Here is a 20,451-nt window from a genome sequence, read left to right as displayed (position 1 = left end):
GTTATATGTCAATTATACCTCAATATAAAACAACCGGTGGGAATGTAAATTGATACAGCCTCTATGGAGAACAGTATGGAGGTTCTTTTAAAAACTACAAATAGAACTACCATACGACCCAGCAATCCCACTACTGGGCATATACCCTGAGAAAACCATAATTCAAAAAGAGTCATGTACCAAAATGTTCATTGCAGCTCTATTTACAATAGCCAGGACATGGAAGCAACCTAAGTGTCCATCAACAGATGAATGGATAAAGAAGATGTGGCACATATATACAATGGAATATTACTCGGCCATAAAAAGAAACGAAACTGAGTTATTTGTAGTGAGGTGGATGGACCTAGAGTCTGTCATACAGAGTGAAGTAAGTCAGAAATAGAAAAACAAATACCATATGCTAACACATATATATGGAATCTAAAAGAAAAAAAATGATCAGAAGAACGTAGGGGCAAGACGGGAATAGAGACACAGACCTATTAAGCATGGACTTGAGGATATGGGGAGGGGGAAGGGTAAGCTGTGACAAAGTGAGAGAGTGGCATGGACATATATACACTACCAAGCGGAAAATAGATAGCTAGTGGGAAGCAGCCACATAGCACAGGGAGATGAGCTAGGTGGTTTGTGACCACCTAGAAGGGTGAGATAGGGAGGGTGGGAGGGAGGGAGATGCAAGAGGGAAGAGATATGGTAACATATGTATATGTATAACTGATACACTTTGTTATAAAGCAGAAACTAACACACCATTGTAAAGCCATTATACTCCAATAAAGATGTTAAACAAACAAACAAAAAACCAACCAAAAACCAAAAAAAAAAAAAAATGCAAGGTCAAAGGGCATGATCTATTTCAGGCTTTGAGTATCCAGTCAAATTCCATTTCAGAAAGGAAGGAAATGAGTGTAGGAGAGCCTGCACCTGCTTTGCAGTAGGTGTCTCTTGTTTTTGTTTGCCCAGCATCCCTGGTGGAGTCATTGCTCCCCAACTCCTATAATTCTGTTTGCCTGCCCGTCACCAGGTAACTTCCATATCACAGGTGAGGGCATTAGATCCAGTTCCATGACCTCTAACCTGCCCACCCCTCCACTCAAATCCTGAACAGAGAAGGCAGTGCTCTAAAGAGAACTGTCTAGGTCTTCCCTGGTGGCGCAGTGGTTGAGGGTCCGCCTACCGATGCAGGGGACACGGGTTCGTGCCCCGGTCCGGGAGGATCCCACATGCCGTGGAGCGGCTGGGCCCGTGAGTCATGGCCGCTGGGCCTGCGTGTCCAGAGCCTGTGCTCCGCAATGGGAGAGGCCACAACAGTGAGAGGCCCGCGTACCGCAAAAAAAAAAAAAGAGAACTGCCTAAAATTCAGTTGCTGTTGCCCACAACCAAAGATCCTTAACAGATATACTCACCAAATACATGCTATTTAAAAAGAAGTAAATAAAATCTCTGCCAATGGAAAGTGGTGTCTCATTTTAATTCACCTTTCTCTGAATGTTGGTGATGAAGAGCATTTCTTTATATGTTCACACTGACCGACTGTATTTCTTCTTGTGTAAATTACCTGATTTTGTACTTTGCCCATTTTTACTGGGGGTACTTTTATTTTTATTATTGAATTTTAAGAACTGTTTATATATTAAGGGTACTACTAGCTTGTCATACACAAGAGGCAGTATGGTAAAGTGGTTAGTGGATGTAAACTGGGGTCAGGCAGACCTACTTTTAAAATTAATTTACTTTTAATAAGTCTTTAAAATTGTTATACTGTTTTTAAAGGTTATAGTCCATTTACAGTTATTACAAAATATGGGCTACATTCCCCATGTTGTACAATACATCCCTGTAGGCTATCTTACACCCAATAGTTTGTACCTCCCCCCACCATGTTGCCATCGCCCCCCCCCCACACTGGTAACCACTAATTTGTTCTCTGTATCTGCGAATCTGCTTCTCAGGCAGACCTACTTTAAAAATTTTTTTTCCAATTTATTTTTAAATTTATTTTAAAAATTTTAACATCTTTATTGGACTGTAATTGCTTTACAATGGTGTGTTAGTTTCTGCTTTATAACAAAGTGAATCAGCTATACATATACATACATCCCCATATCTCCTCCTTGTTGCATCTCCCGCCCATCCTCCCTATCCCATCTCTCTAGGTCAGACCTACTTTTGAATCCTAGTGCCACCAGCTTCTAGCTGTGTGACTTTGGACACATTTCTTAACTTTTTTAAACCTCAGTTTACTCTCTATAAAATAGAGATAGTAATATTTATTTTATAGGATGGTTCTGAGGACTGAATGAGATGAGTTTGCTAAATGCTTGTTTAAATCTTATCCTGCAAATATTTGTTTTCTTGTTTTTTGCTTTGTACCAAAGTTTTAAATTTGGGGATAGTCAGATCAGCCTTTTCATTTGTGTTTTCTCCCTTTGTTTTTATGCTGCAAAGAGTCTTTTCGACTCTGATGTCAGATGCATGTTTACTATATTTACTTACATTTCTTTTGTGGATTTTGAAAAACATGTTAATTCTTTAATGCATCTGAAATCTATTTTGGCATAGGGGTATGAGATAGGGAAATACCTTCTGTTCTAAGTTATTAAGCAATTGTCCTAGTATCATTTAGTGAATAATTCATACTTTTGCCATTGATTGGAAATTAGAACTTTGTAAAAACTCAAGTCTTATATGTAACAGGGGCTGTGTTTGGGGTTTCGGTTCTTCTTCATTGACTGTTTATTCTTGTGCCATCATTGCTTTGGTAACTGTAGCTTCACAATACATTTTAGTGACTGGTGGTACCCATTACCCTTCATTAATCTACATTTTCAATTGTCCATGTCACAGGTATTTAATTCTTTCTTGTGGACCTAACAATCATTTTTTTTAATTTCAAAAATAAATTCATTGTTTTTTGTTAAACATTTTATCATAAAAATTTTCAAACACACACACACACACAAAAAAAAAACAGTAAATACTTTTCGAGGCCCTGTATACCTATCAGCCAGATTCAACAATCAACATTTCTCCCAGCTTTGTTGATATATTAATTGACATATAACACTGTGTAAGTTTAAGGTGCACAATGTGATGATTTCGTACACATATATATTACATATCACCATAATAAGGTTAGTTAACACATTCTTTTTTTTAATTTATTTTATTGATGTAACAGTTGATGTACAATGTTGTGTTAGTTTCTGCTGTACAGAAAAGTGATTCAGTTATACATATATCTACATTCTTTTTCATATTCTTTTCCATTATGGTTTATCACAGGATACTGAATATAGTTTCCTGTGCTATATAGTAGGACCTTGTTGTTTATCCATTCTATATATAATATTTTGCATCTGCTAATCCCAAACTCCCAGTCCATCCCTCCGCTGCTTTCCACCCCAGCAACCCCAAGTCTATTCTCTATGTCTGCGAGTCTGTTTCTGTTTTGTAGATAGGTTCATTTGGGTCATTTTATATTCCACATATAAATGATAGCATATGGTATTTGTCTTTCTCTTTCTGACTTACTTCACTTAGTATGATAATCTCTAGGCCCATCTGTTGCTGCAAATGGCATTATTTCACTCTTTTTTATGGCTGAATAATATTTCATTATATATATATATATATATATATATATATATATATATATAAAACATCTTCTTTATTCATTCATCTGTCAATAGACATTTAGGTTGTTTCCATATCTTGGCTATTGTGAATAGTGTTGCTGTGAACATAGGGGTGCATGTATCTTTTTGAATTAGAATTTTGTCCAGATATATGCCCAGGACTGGGATTGCTGGATCATATGGCAGCTCTATTTTTAGGTTTTTGAGGAACCTCCATACTGTTTTCCATAGTGGCTGCACCAATTTACATTCCCACCAACACTGAACACATTCTTTAACTCACACAATTACCATTCTGAGGTAGTTGTTATGGTGAGAACATTGCTTTTTCTTTTTTTTTTTCTTTTGTATCTGTATCTTTTTTTGTGATGAATGTTAACTAAACTTATTGTGGCAATCATTTCATGATATATGTAAGTCAAATCATTACACTGTACACCTTAAACTTACAGAGAGTGCTGTGTGTCAGTTATCTCAGTAGAACTGAGAGGGAAAAGAGTGAGCAGAATCCAGCAAGAACAACACACAAAAAGCTCTACTCTCTCAGCAACTGTCAAGTGTACAATACAGTATTGACAGCTAAAGTCATCATGCTGTACATTACATCTCTGGAACTTATAAGTCTCAGCGATTAACATTTGACAACACTTCCTTCTTGTATAGCCCGCCCCTTTTCTGGCTGAAGTATTTTAAAGTAAATCCACTGCATCTCTCATTTTTATCCTTCAGTACTTCAGTTTGCATCTCAAAGAAATAAGGACACGTTCTCATGTAATCACAATACCGTTGTCATACCTAACACAATTAACAGTATTTTCTTAACATCATCTAATAGTCTATTTTTCTCACCATCTCAAAAAGGACTTGGTACACTTGGTTTGTTTGAATGGAATCCAAACAAGTCACACACATCGAGTTGGTTGTATGTCTCTTAAGTTTCTTTTAATCTAGAACATTTCTTCAACTTGTACTTCTCTTCCTTCCCATCCTCCTCTTCCTACTTCATGTTATTTATTTGTTGAATGAAACAGAGGAATTGTTCTTTAGAGTATCCCATGTTACTTCTCTGTGATATCTTTCAACTTACTTCTCTATCCTTCGTATTTCCTGTAGATGAGGTTTGTTGAGGTTCAAGTTCGGTATTTTGACAAGAACACATCACAGCCATGCTGTGTGTTTGTATTGCAACATCTCAGGAGGAAGACTTTTAGTGCAGTGAAGATAGATTAATGTTTTTTAGGTTATATCCCCTCATACTCTCTTTGTAAAGTGGTGCTTTCCTACTTACAAACTGCAGATAAACTGTGAGGAGAAGACTTGGCCCCCTGTAAATATCAGTCCCAGTCAAACTTTTACCAAATGATTTTAGAAGCCATGGATAACCATCACCTGAATCAATAACTTCATTAGAGGTTGGAAAACCCACCGGGTTTTTTTTTTTTTTTTTTTTGCGGTATGCGGGCCTCTCACTGCTGTGGCCTCTCCCGTTGTGGAGCACAGGCTCCGGACGCGCAGGCTCAGCGGCCATGGCTCACGGACCCAGCCGCTCCGCGGCATGTGGGATCTTCCCGGACCGGGGCACGAACCCGTGTCCCCTGCATCGGTAGGCAGACTCTCAACCACTGCGCCACCAGGGAAGCCCCCCACCGGGTTTTGATTTTGATTATATTTAAGGTATAAATGACGTTGGCCAAGAAGGACATCTTGACTTTGTAGAGGCTTCCTGTTTGGGGAAGAACATATCTTTTTAGAATCTTTTTTTCTCTTTTCAAAATCAATTTATCCATATCTTTTAAAATGTCATTTAGTAAAGTTTTGTAGGTTTTTTTCAGAAAATTTCTGTACATTTCTAGATGCATTTATTTGTAGGTATTTTATGTATTTTGATAATGCTCAATAGGATTTTTTTACTCATATTTTCTATCTAGTTTTTGCTAGTATTTAATAATATGAATTACCCCTACTTAATTACCAAGAGAAATTTGGGAGGGTTTTTTTTTGAATTTTATTCTATTTTTTTTAGAGCAGGTTCTTATTAGTTATCCATTTTATACATATTAGTGTATATATGTCAATCCCAATCTCCCCGTTCATCCCACCACCACCACCACCACCCACCCACCCACCCCGTCGCTTTCCCCCCTTGGTGTCCATACATTTGTTCTCTACAACTGTGTCTCAATTTCTGCCCTGCACACCGGTTCATCTGTACCATTTTTCTAGGTTCCACATATATGCGTTAATATACGATATATGTTTTTCACTTTCTGACTTACTTCACTCTGTATGACAGTCTTTAGATTCATCCACGTCTCTACAAATGACTCAATTTTGTTCCTTTTTATGGCTGAGTAATATTCCATTGTATATATGTACCACACCTGCTTTATCCATTCGTCTGTTGATGGGCATTTAGGTTGCTTCCATGACCTGGCTATTGTAAATAGTGCTGCAATGAACAGTGGAGTGCATGTGTCTTTTTGAATTATGATTTTCTCTGGGTATATGCACAGTAGTGGGATTGCTGGGTCATATGGTAATTCTATTTTTAGTTTTTTAAGGAACCTCCATACTGTTCCCTCTCCAGCATTTGTTGTTTGTAGATTTTCTGATGATGCCCATTCTAACTGGTGTGAGGTGACACCTCATTGTAGTTTTGATTTGTATTTCTCTAATAATGAGTGATGTTGAGCAGCTTTTCATGTGCTTCTTGCCCATCTGTATGTCTTCTTTGGAGAAATGTCTATTTAGGTCTTCTGCCCATTTTTGGATTGGTTTTTTTTTTTAACATTGAGCTGCATGAGTTATTTATATATTTTGGAGATTAATCCTTTGTCCATTGATTCGTTTGCAAATATTTTCTCCCATTCTGAGGGTTGTCTTTTCGTCTTGTTTGTAGTTTCCCTTGCTTTGCAAAAGCTTTTAAGTTTCATTAGGTCCCATTTTTTGTGGAGCACGGGCTCTAGGCACACGGGCTTCAGTAGTTGTGACATTCTGGCTCAGTAGTTGTGGCTCGCGGGCTCTAGAGCACAGGCTCAGTAGTTGTGGCACACGCGGCACGTGGGATCTTCCCAGACCAGGAATCGAACCCGTGTCCCCTGCACTGGCAGGTGGATTCTTAATCACTGAGCCACCAGAGAAGTCCCAAAGCTTATGTGTTTTAAATATTTTTTGACTTGAAGCTATTATATATAAAGCAATCATCAAGCTTACTCTTTGATCACTTTCACTCTCCCTTATCCTCCTATTTGATGGAAGTGTTGCTATTTCTACATTTTCACAGCAGATCATATTTGCATACTATTTACTAGTTATTCCTTCATCTTAGACTTAGTTCCACAGTTAGAATGTTCAGTACTCAACAGTAATCATGTTGCTAATTCTCACAAATGTTTCTTGGTTGGGTAAAACTTGTCCCTTATAAACTCCTCAGGAAAGCTCTTAGAAACAAGAGTCCTTGAGTTCTTGCACATTTAGAAATATATTCTTGTAGCCTTTTACATCCAGGACAAATTAGTTGTACAAAAGTCCTCTGTACACACTTTCTTTCCTTGAGTATCTAAGTTTTGCTGCACAATTTTCTGGCATTGAGTATTGCTGTCATACAATCTGATTTTTTTAGATTTTGTTTTGGGGTTGGGGGTGAGGGTGGCTTCCTGAAGTCTTCTGTTTTTATCTTGAAAGTCCAAAATTTTTACTTGCATTCATCTTATGTTCATCACAATGTGAGCTTTTAATATGTAGACTCAAATCTTTTATTTCAGAAATATTTTCCTCAATTATAGTTTTAAATAATTCTTCTATTTTGTTGTTTTGATTTTCTTCTTTGTGGGACTTGATATATGTGTCTGGTGAATCTCCATTGACTTTTTAATATTTAAGACTCTCTGTATTTTTAAGCTACTTCTTTACTTTTATTTCATGTTCTTTGCTTTTCTTATGTTTTCCATTTTCTTCCTTACTTTACTTAGTCCTTATTTATGAAATGTTTTTGTCCTTTTCTTCAATTTCTCTACTTTCAGATTCCATTTCACATCTCCCTGCTATTTTGCTGTCTCTTCTTTGAGTTTCTGTATTTCTGCTTTATGATGGTTCCTCATACCTTTAATTTGCTTTACTAATTTTAAACATTTATTTTAGAATATCAGTTTTTCTCAGCTTTGTGGTGACATTGTACTGGGGATTTTAAAAATCCTGTTTTAAATGCTTTTAAGCTTTGCTACTCAAATCTGTTTTTTAAAAAGGAGTATTTTTGTATGGTCTATGATTTCCAAATTTCTTTCTTATTTTAAAATCAGTAGATTTTCATGGACCAGTTATTGAAAGGAATATCTTACTGGAGTGGGAAGGGTTGGAGGTTAGAATAGTTTCCTTAGCTTCTTAGCTCAAGGGCTCCCTCCTCTGTTGCTACAATAACGGACAGTTTTCTTAATACACGTGTGGACTTCTTTGATTGTTGAATACTCATCTGAAATAGGAGGCCTTCCGCCATCAGCCATGGCCACTAAGAGATATTACTCCAGCATTTCAAGGTAATAACCTCTCTCAGTACCCCATATTCTTTTTCCCCCGATGCATTTTCTTTTATCTTTTCACTTTCTTTCTTTTTTTTTTTTTTTTTATCCCCCAGCACTTGTGTCCGACCTTTCTTGTTCTCAGACCCGTTCACTTCAACTCCCACGCAAGGCGGGTGCTTTGGCTTCTGGGAGGTGAATATTTGCTGATGTTTGGAAGTGTAAGTGTGGGAGGGTGCAGGGGTATGGCAGGTACCTGCAGTGTCTTCATCAACAAGCATTTCAACTGATCCCAGAATGCCTTCCTGCAGGGGCTGTAAATCAAATGCCTATCTTTTCCCAGACTCTTTCACATCCAGGATTTCACGTGTGATTTGGGTTCTTACAGTGAAATGTGCTCGTACAATAGCTGAAGTTCTTTTTCTGCTTGAACTACCTAGAGTGATTTCTTTTGACTGCATCACAATAACACATTATTATATCTTTACATTATGACACATAACTTAAGCATCTCTTCTTAACACTTGCATTAATGATTACATGTATATAGGGACTTCCCTGGTGGTCCAGTGGGTAAGACTCGGTGCTCCCAATGCAAGGGACCTGGGTTCGATCCCTGGTCTGGGAAATAGGTCCCACATGCGGGCCACAGCTAAGAATCCACATGCCGCAACTAAGAAGCCCACAAGTCGCAGCTAAAAGATCCCACATGCCACAACAAAGACCCAGTGCAGCCAAAATACATACATAAATAAAATAAATATTTTTAAAAAGTGATTACATGTATATAATCACTTCTTTAGATACAACTCTCAATTACCCTTTCTCCACTCATGTGATTGCTTAAGTCCTTTATTCTTTATGAATTTTAATTTTCTTTATTTGATATGTTCAGATCACTTTTGCTGTGATGAAATAAAATCCATATTTTCAGGCAGGACAAGAAAAAATTAAACATAAAATTCTCTCTCTGCATTCGTTTGGCTCTCTTCCCTCCCTCCCTAATAAGCAGTGTGCATCTGTTTGGTTACACATTAACCAAACCTCCTCAAAGATAGGAGTGTCTGCTTGACCATAAAGATAATATTTTCCCCTTTCTTTTGACACTAGCAGTGTAACTTCTTAAAAGAATAACATTCTTTCCCAACTCTGTAGTGGGTCATGGACTTGCTGCTTTCTTTGTATGTGCTTACCTGGACTATGTATCCTTGGTGAACTTTGTGTAAAGTATCAGTATGTCATTTTGATGTATGATCCTTTGTCTCGAAAATGTATATGACTGTGCCTTCAACTTCCACCTGGTGGAACAGTTTCTCAGAGCTTTCTGAGAGTCTGTATTCCGGATTATAATTCTCAGTTTGGCTCAAATAAAATTCCTTCTTTTCTTCTTAACTTGACTGTTAACTGAAGTTTTATTGACAGTTGTGACAAGTAAAAAAATTAGAAACTAATACATATAAAGGAAAAACTACTCATACTTATCCCCTCCCATCATCATCATGTAACCAATGTTCACAGCAGTGTGTATTCCTTCAAACCCTTTTCCTTTTTCATACATAAATATTGTCAGGAGTTCTATATTCGACAGAAATATCAAAACACATATATTACTCTCCTACTTTTTTTTCTGTCGGTAAGATTTCATGGACATTTATATTTATAAATGTAATAGGATCACATCAGACTTGATGAGTTCTTTGCTAAAGCAATATTTATTTATTTATTTGTTTTTATTTGCCTTCTCCTTCCTTCTATCCTACCTTTTTAACCTGTATCCTCCTATCAACCACTCAGGGAATGTATATTAATATTATGATGTGCAGCCTTCTTAATATAACCAAAGTGATATTTGTTTACTATAGCCAAGTTAAAAACATACTCTCATTATGTGCAATCATCTGTTTTGGGACTCTCTATTCTGTTTCATTTGCATATCTGTCATTGTTGTAATACCACTTTATCATAATTATTACAGCTTTAAAATAAACCTTGATATTTCCTATATCAAGTCTTATTAAATTATTCTTCTTCAAGAGTATCTTGGCTATCTTGTCTTTTGCACTTTTGTATGCATTTTAGAATTATATTGCCTTTTTTTTTTTGGTTTACTTTTACAAAAACCTTTCTGGGTGTTTGATAGCATTGAGACTAAAAATCAGTTTGAAGAGAATTGGCATCCTTATCATATTCAGTCTTCTAATCCATGAACGTGGTATACCTTTCTGATTTGGGGGTGTTAAAAAATGTCTCTCACTAAAGTTTTCTAATTTTCTCTGTAGTGGTTCTGCAGAAAATTTATTACATTTATTCATAAGCTCTTCATATTTTATATAATTATATATATCATTAAAATTTCATTTACTGATTTGTATTGTTGATGTATAGAGTACCATTGATTTTTGTATATTTCCTTTGTATGTGCCTGTCATGATAAACTCTCATTGATTCTAACAATTTATCTGTAGATTTGTCTGGAATTTTTTGAACACAGTTGCATCATCTTTGAATAATGACCATTTTGTTTTTTCTTTCCAATACTTACTTGCACCTTTTATTTCTTCTACTTGTCTGATGTTATAGAATAGGGTATTCAGAATAATATTGAACAGAATTGGGAATAGTTCCTGATTTTTTTTTGTGTGTGTGGTACGTGGGCCTCTCACTGTTGTGGCCTCTCCCGTTGTGGAGCACAGGCTCCGGACGTGCAGGCTCAGTGGCCATGGCTCACGGGCCTAGCCACTCCACGGCATGTGGGATCTTCCCAGGCCGGGGCACAAACCCGTGTCCCCTGCATCAGCAGGCGGACTCTCAACCACTGCGCCACCAGGGAAGCCCAGTTCCTGATTTTATAAGGAGAGGTTAAAACCTTTCACATTTGTGTATGATGTTTGCTATGGGGTAGTTTTTATCACTTTAAAAGAATTTTCTTCATTCCTAATTTGCTATTTTTATATTGCAACTGCATCTTGAATTTTATTGCATGCTGCTCTGTATCTAAGCTTATATTTTTTCTTTAATCTGTTAGTGTGGTGAATTACATTAATTGAGTTTCTAGCATTAAACTACCTTTCATAGCTAAGATAAATTAAAATTAGTCACAAAAAAGTGTCCTCTTTGCATATTACTGCATTCAGGTTGTAAGTGACTTATTTAGGATTTTTGTGTTCATGAATCTATGTTCTATGAGTGAGATTGGCTTAGAGTCTTCCTTTTTCATAGTATCCTTGTTGAGAATTTTATTTTTTAACAGCTTTATTGAGATATAATAGACACAAATTCTTATTAAGTTCTGGTATCAGGATTATATTTACTTCATAAAACGTGCTGGAAATTGTATCTTATTTTCTATTTATGTCATATTAGAATTAGTTGTTCCTTGATTGCCTTTTCTTATGAAGAAATCTGATCCTAATGCTTTTTTTTGGTCAAATAATTGTTGACTGTTGATTCCATCTCTAGGAATATTACAATATTGTTCAGATTTTCTACTTTTCCTGGTGTCTGTTTCAATTTAGAAAGTTATCTTTTTTCTATGATCCTTTTTGTATCATTTAGATTTTTTTTCTGGCACATGAATTGAAAGAAAATAATGAACCAATTTCACCAGTTTAAGGCTATCAGGAAGCAGACATGCAGAAGTCCAGAGCAGAAATAACCAAACAACGGGATACAATATCTAGATAAGAGGAGGAAATGGTGCCACCCTGAGCTGTTTTTTGCAGGTCTAAGAATGAGTTAAAATTTTTATTTAGGCAGAGGAGGGGGACGCGGTGAAGGGCGGGGGGTGGTCCGCTTTGGTGTATGTGTTGGCCAGTTCTCAAATCTCCTTGAAAGAGCCCTACACTGAGGAAGATAAAAGCAGCAGTCTTTGCCAACTGGGAAATGGACCGTTTGAGTTCCTTTAGCATGTTTCACTCGAGGATTTGAGTACAAGAAACATCAAAGTGATCATACTTACGAAATAATGACCTCAGGTTTTCCTGTTCTTGACCCCAGCTGGACTGCTCAAGAAGAAGTGGCCATTTTAGAAGCTGTGATGGACTGTGCCTTTGGAAATTGATAGGATGTAGCCGATCAAATATGCACCAAGACCAAGGAGGAGTGTGAGAAGCACTACATGAAGCATTTCTTCAACAACCATCTGTTTGCATCTACCCTGCTAAACCTGAAGCAAGCAGAGGAGTCAAAAACTGCTGACACAGCCATTCCATTTCACTCTACAGATGACCCTCCCCAACCTACCTTTGACTCCTTGCTTTCTCGGGACCTGGCAGGATACATGCCAGCTCAAGCAGATTTCAATGAGGAGTCTGACAATTATGCAGAATGGGACTTGAGAGACATTGATTTTGTTGAAGATGACTCGGACATTTTACACACTCTGAAGATGGTTGTTGTGGATATCTATCATTCTAGGTTAAAGGAGAGAAAAAGGAGAAAAAAAATTATAAGAGACCATAGATTAATCAACCTTAGAAAGTTTCAGTTAATGGAACGGTGGTATCCCAAGCAAGTCCAAGACCTTTATGAAACAATGAGGTGATTTGCAAGGATAGTGGCGCCAGTGGGGCATGACAAGTTCATTGAAAGCCATGCATTGGAATTCGAACTCCGAAGGGAAATCAATAGGCTCCAGAAATACAGGACAGCAGGCATTACCAATTTTCGTAGTGCCAGAACCTAGGATCACCTCAGAAAGACCAGAAGAGGAACGTCTCAAATGCCCTATGCTCTCAGAGCTTCTCCAGTACATCCAGGACAGTAGCGCCTGCCAGCAGTGGCTCTGCCGGCAGGCTGACATTGATTCTGGCCTGAGTCCTTCCGTACCAATGGCTTCGAGTTCAGGTAGACGAAGTGCACTGCCCTTGAACCTCACTGGCCTCCCTGGCACAGAGAAGTTGAATGAAAAAGAAAAGGAGCTCCGTCAGATGGTGAGGTTGGTCCCAGGAGCCTATTTAGAATGCAAATCTGCTCTACTGAACGAATGTAACAAGCAAGGAGGCTTGAGACTGGTACAGGCAAGAACACTCATCAAGATAGATGTGAACAAAACATGGGAAATCTACGATTTCCTCATCTGAGAAGGATACATCACTAAAGCCTGAGGCTCTCTGGGCCTGGTGGGCCAAAGGACAGTACGGGCATTCTGGAGTTTTGTTTCTGAGCTGAATTCTCCTTGTAAAAAGAGGGGAAGAAACAAAGGAAACCTTAAGTTGTATTAATGTCTACTTTCTTCTCCACCCTGCTTTAAAATACTCCTGTTGTTGGTACTGTGCTGCAGAGTTATGTGCTAGATAAGCTATTATTAATTGTGTGTGGGCATTCATTCTTAACACCTCTTGTAACGAAAACAAGAACCATGGTACCTCACATCACAGTGTTGGTAGAAATAGAACTAAACCAGTCTTTAGTCCCAGGAGTCCAGCTCAGATCCTTGTACTTGCTTGGGAGGTTGGTTTTCTGATTATCTGTTTTGCCTTCAAACATTACAAACAGATTTAAAATAAAGAGGTTATATAGAGAGAAAGTTTTCTTTTTCTGTCTGAGGATTTTTTAGCTGACAACTTATGTTTATGAGCAAAGAGGGGGAAAATCTCCCCATGATGGTCTTGTCCCAAACTGCATCTTCAATTTTAGTGTCTGGTTTTGTAATTTGCAGTCTGGTTGTCTAATCTGCAGTAGACTTTTGAGGAGGTGGCACCGGATATAAAATGTCTCTGTTATTTTTAGATTTAATGGAATAAAATGTTTTGCTACTTAATTTGTGGGTGTGTCAAATATTCTGGTAACCAAAGCACACTTAGGGTGTTGGATGCACACCTCATCATGCTGCACTGTCTCTGCTAACGTGTATGTCTTGGGCTCACCCTATTCTCACTCTTGGCTTCCCTGGGTGCCAGACCCCTGTGGATGGAGGTGATGCAATTAACCTCAGCGTTGCTTAGATTAATACCTAAACCCTAATTTCTCAATGGTGAAAGGCTAGCCTACAATAAGGAGCTACTTGTAAAACAAAAGGAAAGCCTTTTCATATATGGAACTCACTAGATATGAGGGTGAGTGACCCCACCATGTCTGAAACTTGGTCCTCAAATCTTTCTGCACAATAAGACGCCAAACTCAGAGTTAGGGTTTCCCCTTTTCTGTTAGAAGCAAAGTTGTATAGAAATACTTCAGAATCCGCACAAATTACGTCCAGTAGCTGACTGATTCTTTAATTCTTCCAACATTCAAAATATCTAATTCACATATTACATGCTTTGTTGGAAGTATCTGCTCAAACTTCTTGACTGATGTAAATATGCATGCAGTTTGCTAATAGACTTCATCTAGGGGGTAACAAATGAAAAGGAAACTCTTAGGATCTGAGGGAAACAGAATAAAAGACTTCAGTGTTTAAAAAAATTTTATTTATAAACCGTATCACAGACAAAGGACCTTTCTCTATAATATATAAAGAGTGCTTAGAAATTGAGAAGAAAAAGGTTAATGACTATAGAGGAAAATGAGCCAAAGAAATGAAGTTTTCAGGTAAAGAAATATAAGTGGCTTTTAAAATATGAAGAAATGCTTGAAATAATTCATGACAGAGAAATGCTAACTAAAAACTTCAACAATGTATCACTTCTCACCCATCAGATTGATAGAAATCTAAACGATTTTGCTCATGTTCAATTTTACTAGCTGATCCAAATTTACTTTCAAATAGGTTGCATGAATATATACTCTCACTAGTAATGTGTGAGAGTTTCTTTTCTCTACAGATCAACAAGAAAAAGATAGACAACCCAATTAGAAATGAGCAAGATGCTTGAATTAACAGAAAATTAGGAAATCCAAGAAAGTGTTACCTCTGTGGAGAATGGAGAGGGAAGAAATTGGATAGGAGTAAAAGCTAATAGGGTAATAGGCTGTAGAGTAAATAGTCTCCTTTTTCACCTGGCAGGTGAGTACAGGCTTCCATTTTAATGCTTATTCTTTAAAGAATATAGGTATGTTCTACAAAATTCTTTTGTTTGTATAGCTTACTTTGCAGTGAGCTTTTTTTTTTTAAAGTAGCCTGCAGAATCTAATGTTCTGACATTTGTTTATATCTCTTTAGTGTTTCAGCATTGGTGGGCAAGTGGTCTGAGTCCAAAGAGACAAAGGTGAAGATTTAAACAACTGGTTTACTATAAAATAATTAGTTTGCTTTAATCCCTATCTCACTCAGAACTCAACTGTCATTTCCACACTTCAGGTTCTGTCCCTGACAACACCCAACTTCTGGGTATTCACTTTTATTACTCTGAACTATGGTAGCAATGACAAAATACCTTCTCAGACTAGCTTAGGCAGAAAGCCAATTTATTGGGTTGTAACTGAACTAGGGGAAGGGTGTGGGAAGAGCTGCTCTCAAGAAAAAGGGGAATGAAGGGCTGGCTTGTGTCTTCCAAATCCTCTCTCACCATCATTTCTCTAATTTTCTAAGTGAATTAGCTTCCTTTTTCTCACACAGTTAACCTACTCCCAGACTGGAACCATAGCTTCTGGAGTTCCCAGGCTCATACACACACACACACACACACACACACACACACACACCCTCTTGTGACTGGGTGTCAGGCTTTCGTGATCAGCAGTCCCCATTAGATTCCTAAGTTGATGGTACAAAGAAACAAGAGTTCTTCAGAAGAAACAGCATGCTGTTCTAAGAAGGAGGAAGCCATGTTGGATATATGCACTGTAGATGTCCACCTTATAGATGATTTATATTTTCTTCCTTTTATTTTATGGGTGTTTTCTCTCTTCTGACTGTGATTTCAAGGGCATCATGCCATTCCAGATGTCAAATTCCACCTTCCCTGTTACTTTCTTGGAGCATTTCAGAGACTACCTGTGAAATGGAAAAGTATATTTAGACGTCCAAGGCAAACATGCCTTTGAGAGTTTTTCTTGGGGTTAGGGGAGAATGAAAGAAAAGCCCAGCTTGATGCTGGGAGGGGTAAACTGTTAGGGTAGGTGGGTCTTGCAGGAACAGGGAGTAACTGGGGGAATACCTTGGCTATGAAAACTGAACACCAGACCTACCACTGACTTGTTAAATGACCATGGGTGATTCCTTCTCTTCTTTGGGCTCCATATTCTTTCTATTCTAAGTATGAAGAATTTGGCTGTAATGGTGCCCAAGGGCCAGCCAGCCCTGCTTCTTTGTGAGAAAGTGAGGTAACTCTTGGGGCTATCAGAGATGATGCAACAGTAACTGCCATTTTTCCCTGTGAATAATCCTTGGGGAAAGGCTCAAGGTCCTTCCCAGGATGGAGGTGGATATTTCCTGGTAGAACTAAGAAAATGTTCGCCTTGTCCCTTGTGAAACCACAGAGCCACCCTTGGCGCCAGGCCAAGCTGGAGCTGCATAAAAATAGGTTTGGGCTCAGCTCTTAGCCATTCACCTTCCTGACAACATGAAGTCCAGAAACTTCTTGATCCCAGTGGTGGTACTTCTTGTCCTTGGGACACTGGTGGCACAGGCAGCTGTCGTAAAAGGTGAATGGGGAAGTGGCCTGGGTGGGGCTGGGTTGGGTTGAGGAGAGGATGTTGGGGGTAGCCTGGGTACTGACAGGGGGTCTTCCAAGGCAGCAGGCAGGGCTAGAGCCCACTCTTCAGCCTGGACAGTAGGTTTCCAGCATATCCAGAGAAGTAGGAAGTTGCCTACTAGACTCTACATGCTTTCCACCCCAGGACTGAGATATCAGGGCTGTTTGTGGAAGGAGTGTTGTTACATGACCTTGGCCTCAAGTGTTGATACTTGGACAGAACGTTCAATGAAGTGAGGGGCCCCAGGAATATGGTCCCTGGTTGTGGGGTCTGTCCCCTGCCTGTCTGCCCCGTAAAATCACCTGTCATCAGTCCTCTAAGAGAAGGTTAAGAACCAACAGGGCCTCAGAAATCATGTAGTTTGAAGACCCCTATTTTCCAAAGGAGGACATTGAGACCTAGGGAGGGGTGAGGATTTGTCAAGACAATCTCCAGAGCCAGGATGGAGCCCAGGTCTCCTGGTAAGTGTCTCACGGCTCCTTTCCCTTCCATTAAGTTTCCTCAAAGATGCCAAAGTGACCTTACCACCTCTGAAAGACACTTCAGTCTGGCATATCCTCGTGAGGGCCCTAGGACCCAGAATGGAGGGTGAGGGGAAGAAATGGACACCCGAGGAACCCTGGTCCCAGCCTTCCAAGAGCACAGACCCAAGCTAGCCCTGGTGACCCTCCCCTATCTCAAGTCACATTTTGAGGGACACTGCAGTTAACAGTGGCTGGACCTGAAGGAAAGACTAGATAATTAAAGCAGATACACTGTTCTAAATGTGGGGATATTTCTTTGTTGTCCTAAAGGTCAAGGCACTATGAAAGGCAATGTTCTGATCAAAGGACAAGATCCAGTCAAAGGACAAGGTCCAGTCAAAGGTCAAGATCCAGTCAAAGGACAAGATCCAGTCAAAGAACAAGATCCAGTCAAAGTCCCATTCCTCACTAAGCGTGGCTTCTGCCCCAGGGTTCTGATCCGGTGCTCCTTGCTAAATCCCCCTAACAAATGTTTGAGAGATGCTCATTGCTGGGGAGCCAAGAAGTGCTGTGTGGGCTATTGCGGGAAAGTCTGTCTGAATCCCCTGTGAGGTGAGAACTGGGTGGAGGAAGAGGTGACCTGTGAAGGCACAGAAAGGCTGAGCGGTGGAGAGTGATCCTAGGTTGGTGGGGGAGAGGACATGGGGAGGTGATGGAGAGACTGAGGAGTCTCGTCCTGAGAGGGATGACAAGTGGACTTGGTCCTGCCTCCCACTGCCTCTGAGTCTTTGATCTGCTGAATCACATCTCTGATTCTCTTTTCTCCTAACAGGTGGAGTCTGTTCTTGCTGCACCTGTGAAGTCCCCAGGGATGCAGATCCTGGTGCCTGTAGCACCACCCTCTCCCACACTGCCCATTCTTCCTTTCATCCAGGGTGCCCAAACCTGGGATGCCTCTCTCATGGACTTTCCAATAAAAGACCAATTTCTACTCCATTTGTTTCTGGCTCCTATGACTTCTGGGCTCCTGGAAGCTCTGGGGAGATGGGTGTGGAGTTGGGACTTCCAGTCCCCACTGGTGAGTGGAGAGGGACCCACGGAAGATGTTACTGATGTGTGAAGGAGAGGGGGGGCAGGAACGAAAGGCCCATTCTTAGGGGTCACTGTAGAAATCCAATAATCAACCCAAGAACTGCAGCCTCTATTTCACCAGGAAATGGAAACCCAGACATTTTGCCTTTGGCCTTGGACTGGGGAAATAAAACCCAAAACCTTCCCAATTGACCCCTACTTCTGACCTGGCTATGATCAGCTCTGTCAGTGTGACTAGCCAACCCTTGTGGCTAAATCTATAGCTCCCTCCTTTTCCTTTCATGTTTCCCAGGGATCTATGTCCTCCCAAGAAGCCATAGAAACACATGCTGGGAAATCCCTGCTCATGAAGCATTTCTCTTATTCATGCCTGAGATGCCTCCAATAACACATAATTCCTTTGGGTTAAGCAATATCCTCTCCCAGCTTTCTATTTTAAGATGTGAATGAGGACGCAAGACACACTGAGTCCGTGATCCTTTCTTGTGATTGCTGAATCATGTTCTCTGGAGACGTACAAGTTGGGGTAGAGCAGACTCGAGGAGTGAAGACAGCAGAAGGGTGTATGTTGGGCAAACTTGGATGACCTCGTGGCTCTGCTGTTGGCTCACCTGCCCCACTGTCCTTGTGCAATGAAGTTCTCAGGGAAGGTCAAAGCCGCAGGGGGAGGAGCATTTGGGGTGAAGTGGGCAGAGCACAGGCTTGGGTGTCAGGAGACCTGAGTTCTAGCCCCAGCCTCCTCCCCAATTGTTGGACGACCTCAGACAAATCCCTGAGCCTCAGTTGTCTACTCACTCTGAGGGGGGTTGAATGAAATTATTCTGGAAGTATAATAATGAATGTCAGTTCAGCCCTGACATTATGGCCCTGAAACACCTCTTCCTTCTGTGTGTGTGTTGGGCTCCTGCTAGAGGGGAGGTGGGGAGCAGAGGCTTTGTTGGGGGTGAGAGAACAGAGAGCCCGCTGCCCGTTGGTCCCTCCCAGGGGCCTACAAGCCAGGGTTTCCCTCTCATTCTCCAGGGGATGGACTGGACTGCGCGTCTTGGAGCACAGGTGAGAACAGTGGCTAAACTTCTGGCCTGACAAACACATAATACACCATTGGTGGTAAAAACAGTTTCTGTGTTTTAGTGTTTTCTCTGTTCCAGATCCTGTACTAAATATCTTATATGTATTGTCTTATTTATTTTTCGTTAGAACTCTCTCAGATGGGTAGTATACACATCTTTAATTTTGTTAAGAGATTGAAGCCATGAAAGCTTCACTTAATCACCCAAAGACACACAGTGAGTATGTGATGATAAATCCTATTTAAAAATTAAACTAAATCCTATTTTAATTTTTTTGGCTGCGCCATGTGGCTCATAAGATCTTAGTTCCCCAACCAGGGATTGAACCCTGGCCCACGGCAGTGAAAGCACTGAGTCCTAACCACTGGACTGCCAGGGAATTCCCATAAATCCTACTTTTATTATAAACTAGCAATAATCAGAAAATGGAATGGAAAAAAATTCCCACTTATAATATCAACACAATTAAACAGCTCAACAAATAAACTTAATAAGAGAGGCAGAACTTTAAAAAAGAAATGTAAACAAGCATTCATGTAGTACATTAAAAAGTCTTGAATAAATAATTAACATGTTCCGGAATGTGAAGATTCTGTATGGTGAAGATAGCAGTATTTACCCCTTCGATTTTGTCTCTTTTCCCCCAGCTTTATTTACTTATTATTATTTTAAAATAAATAAATTTATTTATTTATTTTGGGCTGCGTTGGGTCTTCCTTGCTGCACACAGGCTTCCTCTAGTTGTGGCGAACGGGGGATACTCTTCGTTGCAGTGCGTGGGCTTCTCATTGTGGTGCCTTCTCTTGTTGCAGAGCATGGGCTCTAGGCGTGTGGGCTTCAGTAGTTGCTGTGCGTGGGCTCAGTAGCTGTGACGTGCGGACTTCAGTAGTTGTGGCTCGCAGGGTCTAGAGCACAGGCTCAGTAGTTGTGGCGCACGGGCTTAATTTCTCCGTGGCATGTGGGATCTTCCTAGACCAGGGCTTGAACCCGTGTCCCCTGCATTGGCAGCCAGATTCTTAACCACGGCACCACAACGGAAGCCCTCCTCCCCCCACCTTTAATGAGATAAAAATTGACATATAACATGAAA

General features: G+C 39.8%; 1 protein-coding gene and 1 pseudogene across 2 annotated transcripts; both read left to right on the top strand.

The window, feature by feature from the left end:
* The first annotated feature begins 1,886 nt into the window (after positions 1 to 1,886).
* On the top strand, positions 1,887 to 13,263 carry LOC308629030 (transcriptional adapter 2-alpha-like; annotated as a pseudogene). Its single transcript has 2 exons — positions 1,887 to 1,914; positions 12,064 to 13,263. The product of its transcript is annotated as a transcriptional adapter 2-alpha-like (transcript).
* A 3,312-nt stretch (positions 13,264 to 16,575) lies between these two features.
* Positions 16,576 to 18,193, top strand: PI3 (peptidase inhibitor 3). Its single transcript, XM_081256219.1, has 3 exons — positions 16,576 to 16,684; positions 17,530 to 17,811; positions 18,032 to 18,193. The coding sequence occupies exons 1-2, from the start codon at positions 16,603 to 16,605 to the stop codon at positions 17,808 to 17,810; spliced, it is 363 nt and encodes a 120-aa protein (XP_081112345.1). The 5' UTR covers positions 16,576 to 16,602; the 3' UTR covers position 17,811; positions 18,032 to 18,193.
* Positions 18,194 to 20,451: the final 2,258 nt, after the last annotated feature.

The sequence above is a fragment of the Mesoplodon bidens genome, assembly GCF_964165515.1.
Source record: "Mesoplodon bidens genome assembly, chromosome: 15".
NCBI classification, from domain to species: Eukaryota; Metazoa; Chordata; class Mammalia; order Artiodactyla; family Ziphiidae; genus Mesoplodon; species Mesoplodon bidens.
This window is presented reverse-complemented; position numbering and strand designations above follow the sequence as displayed.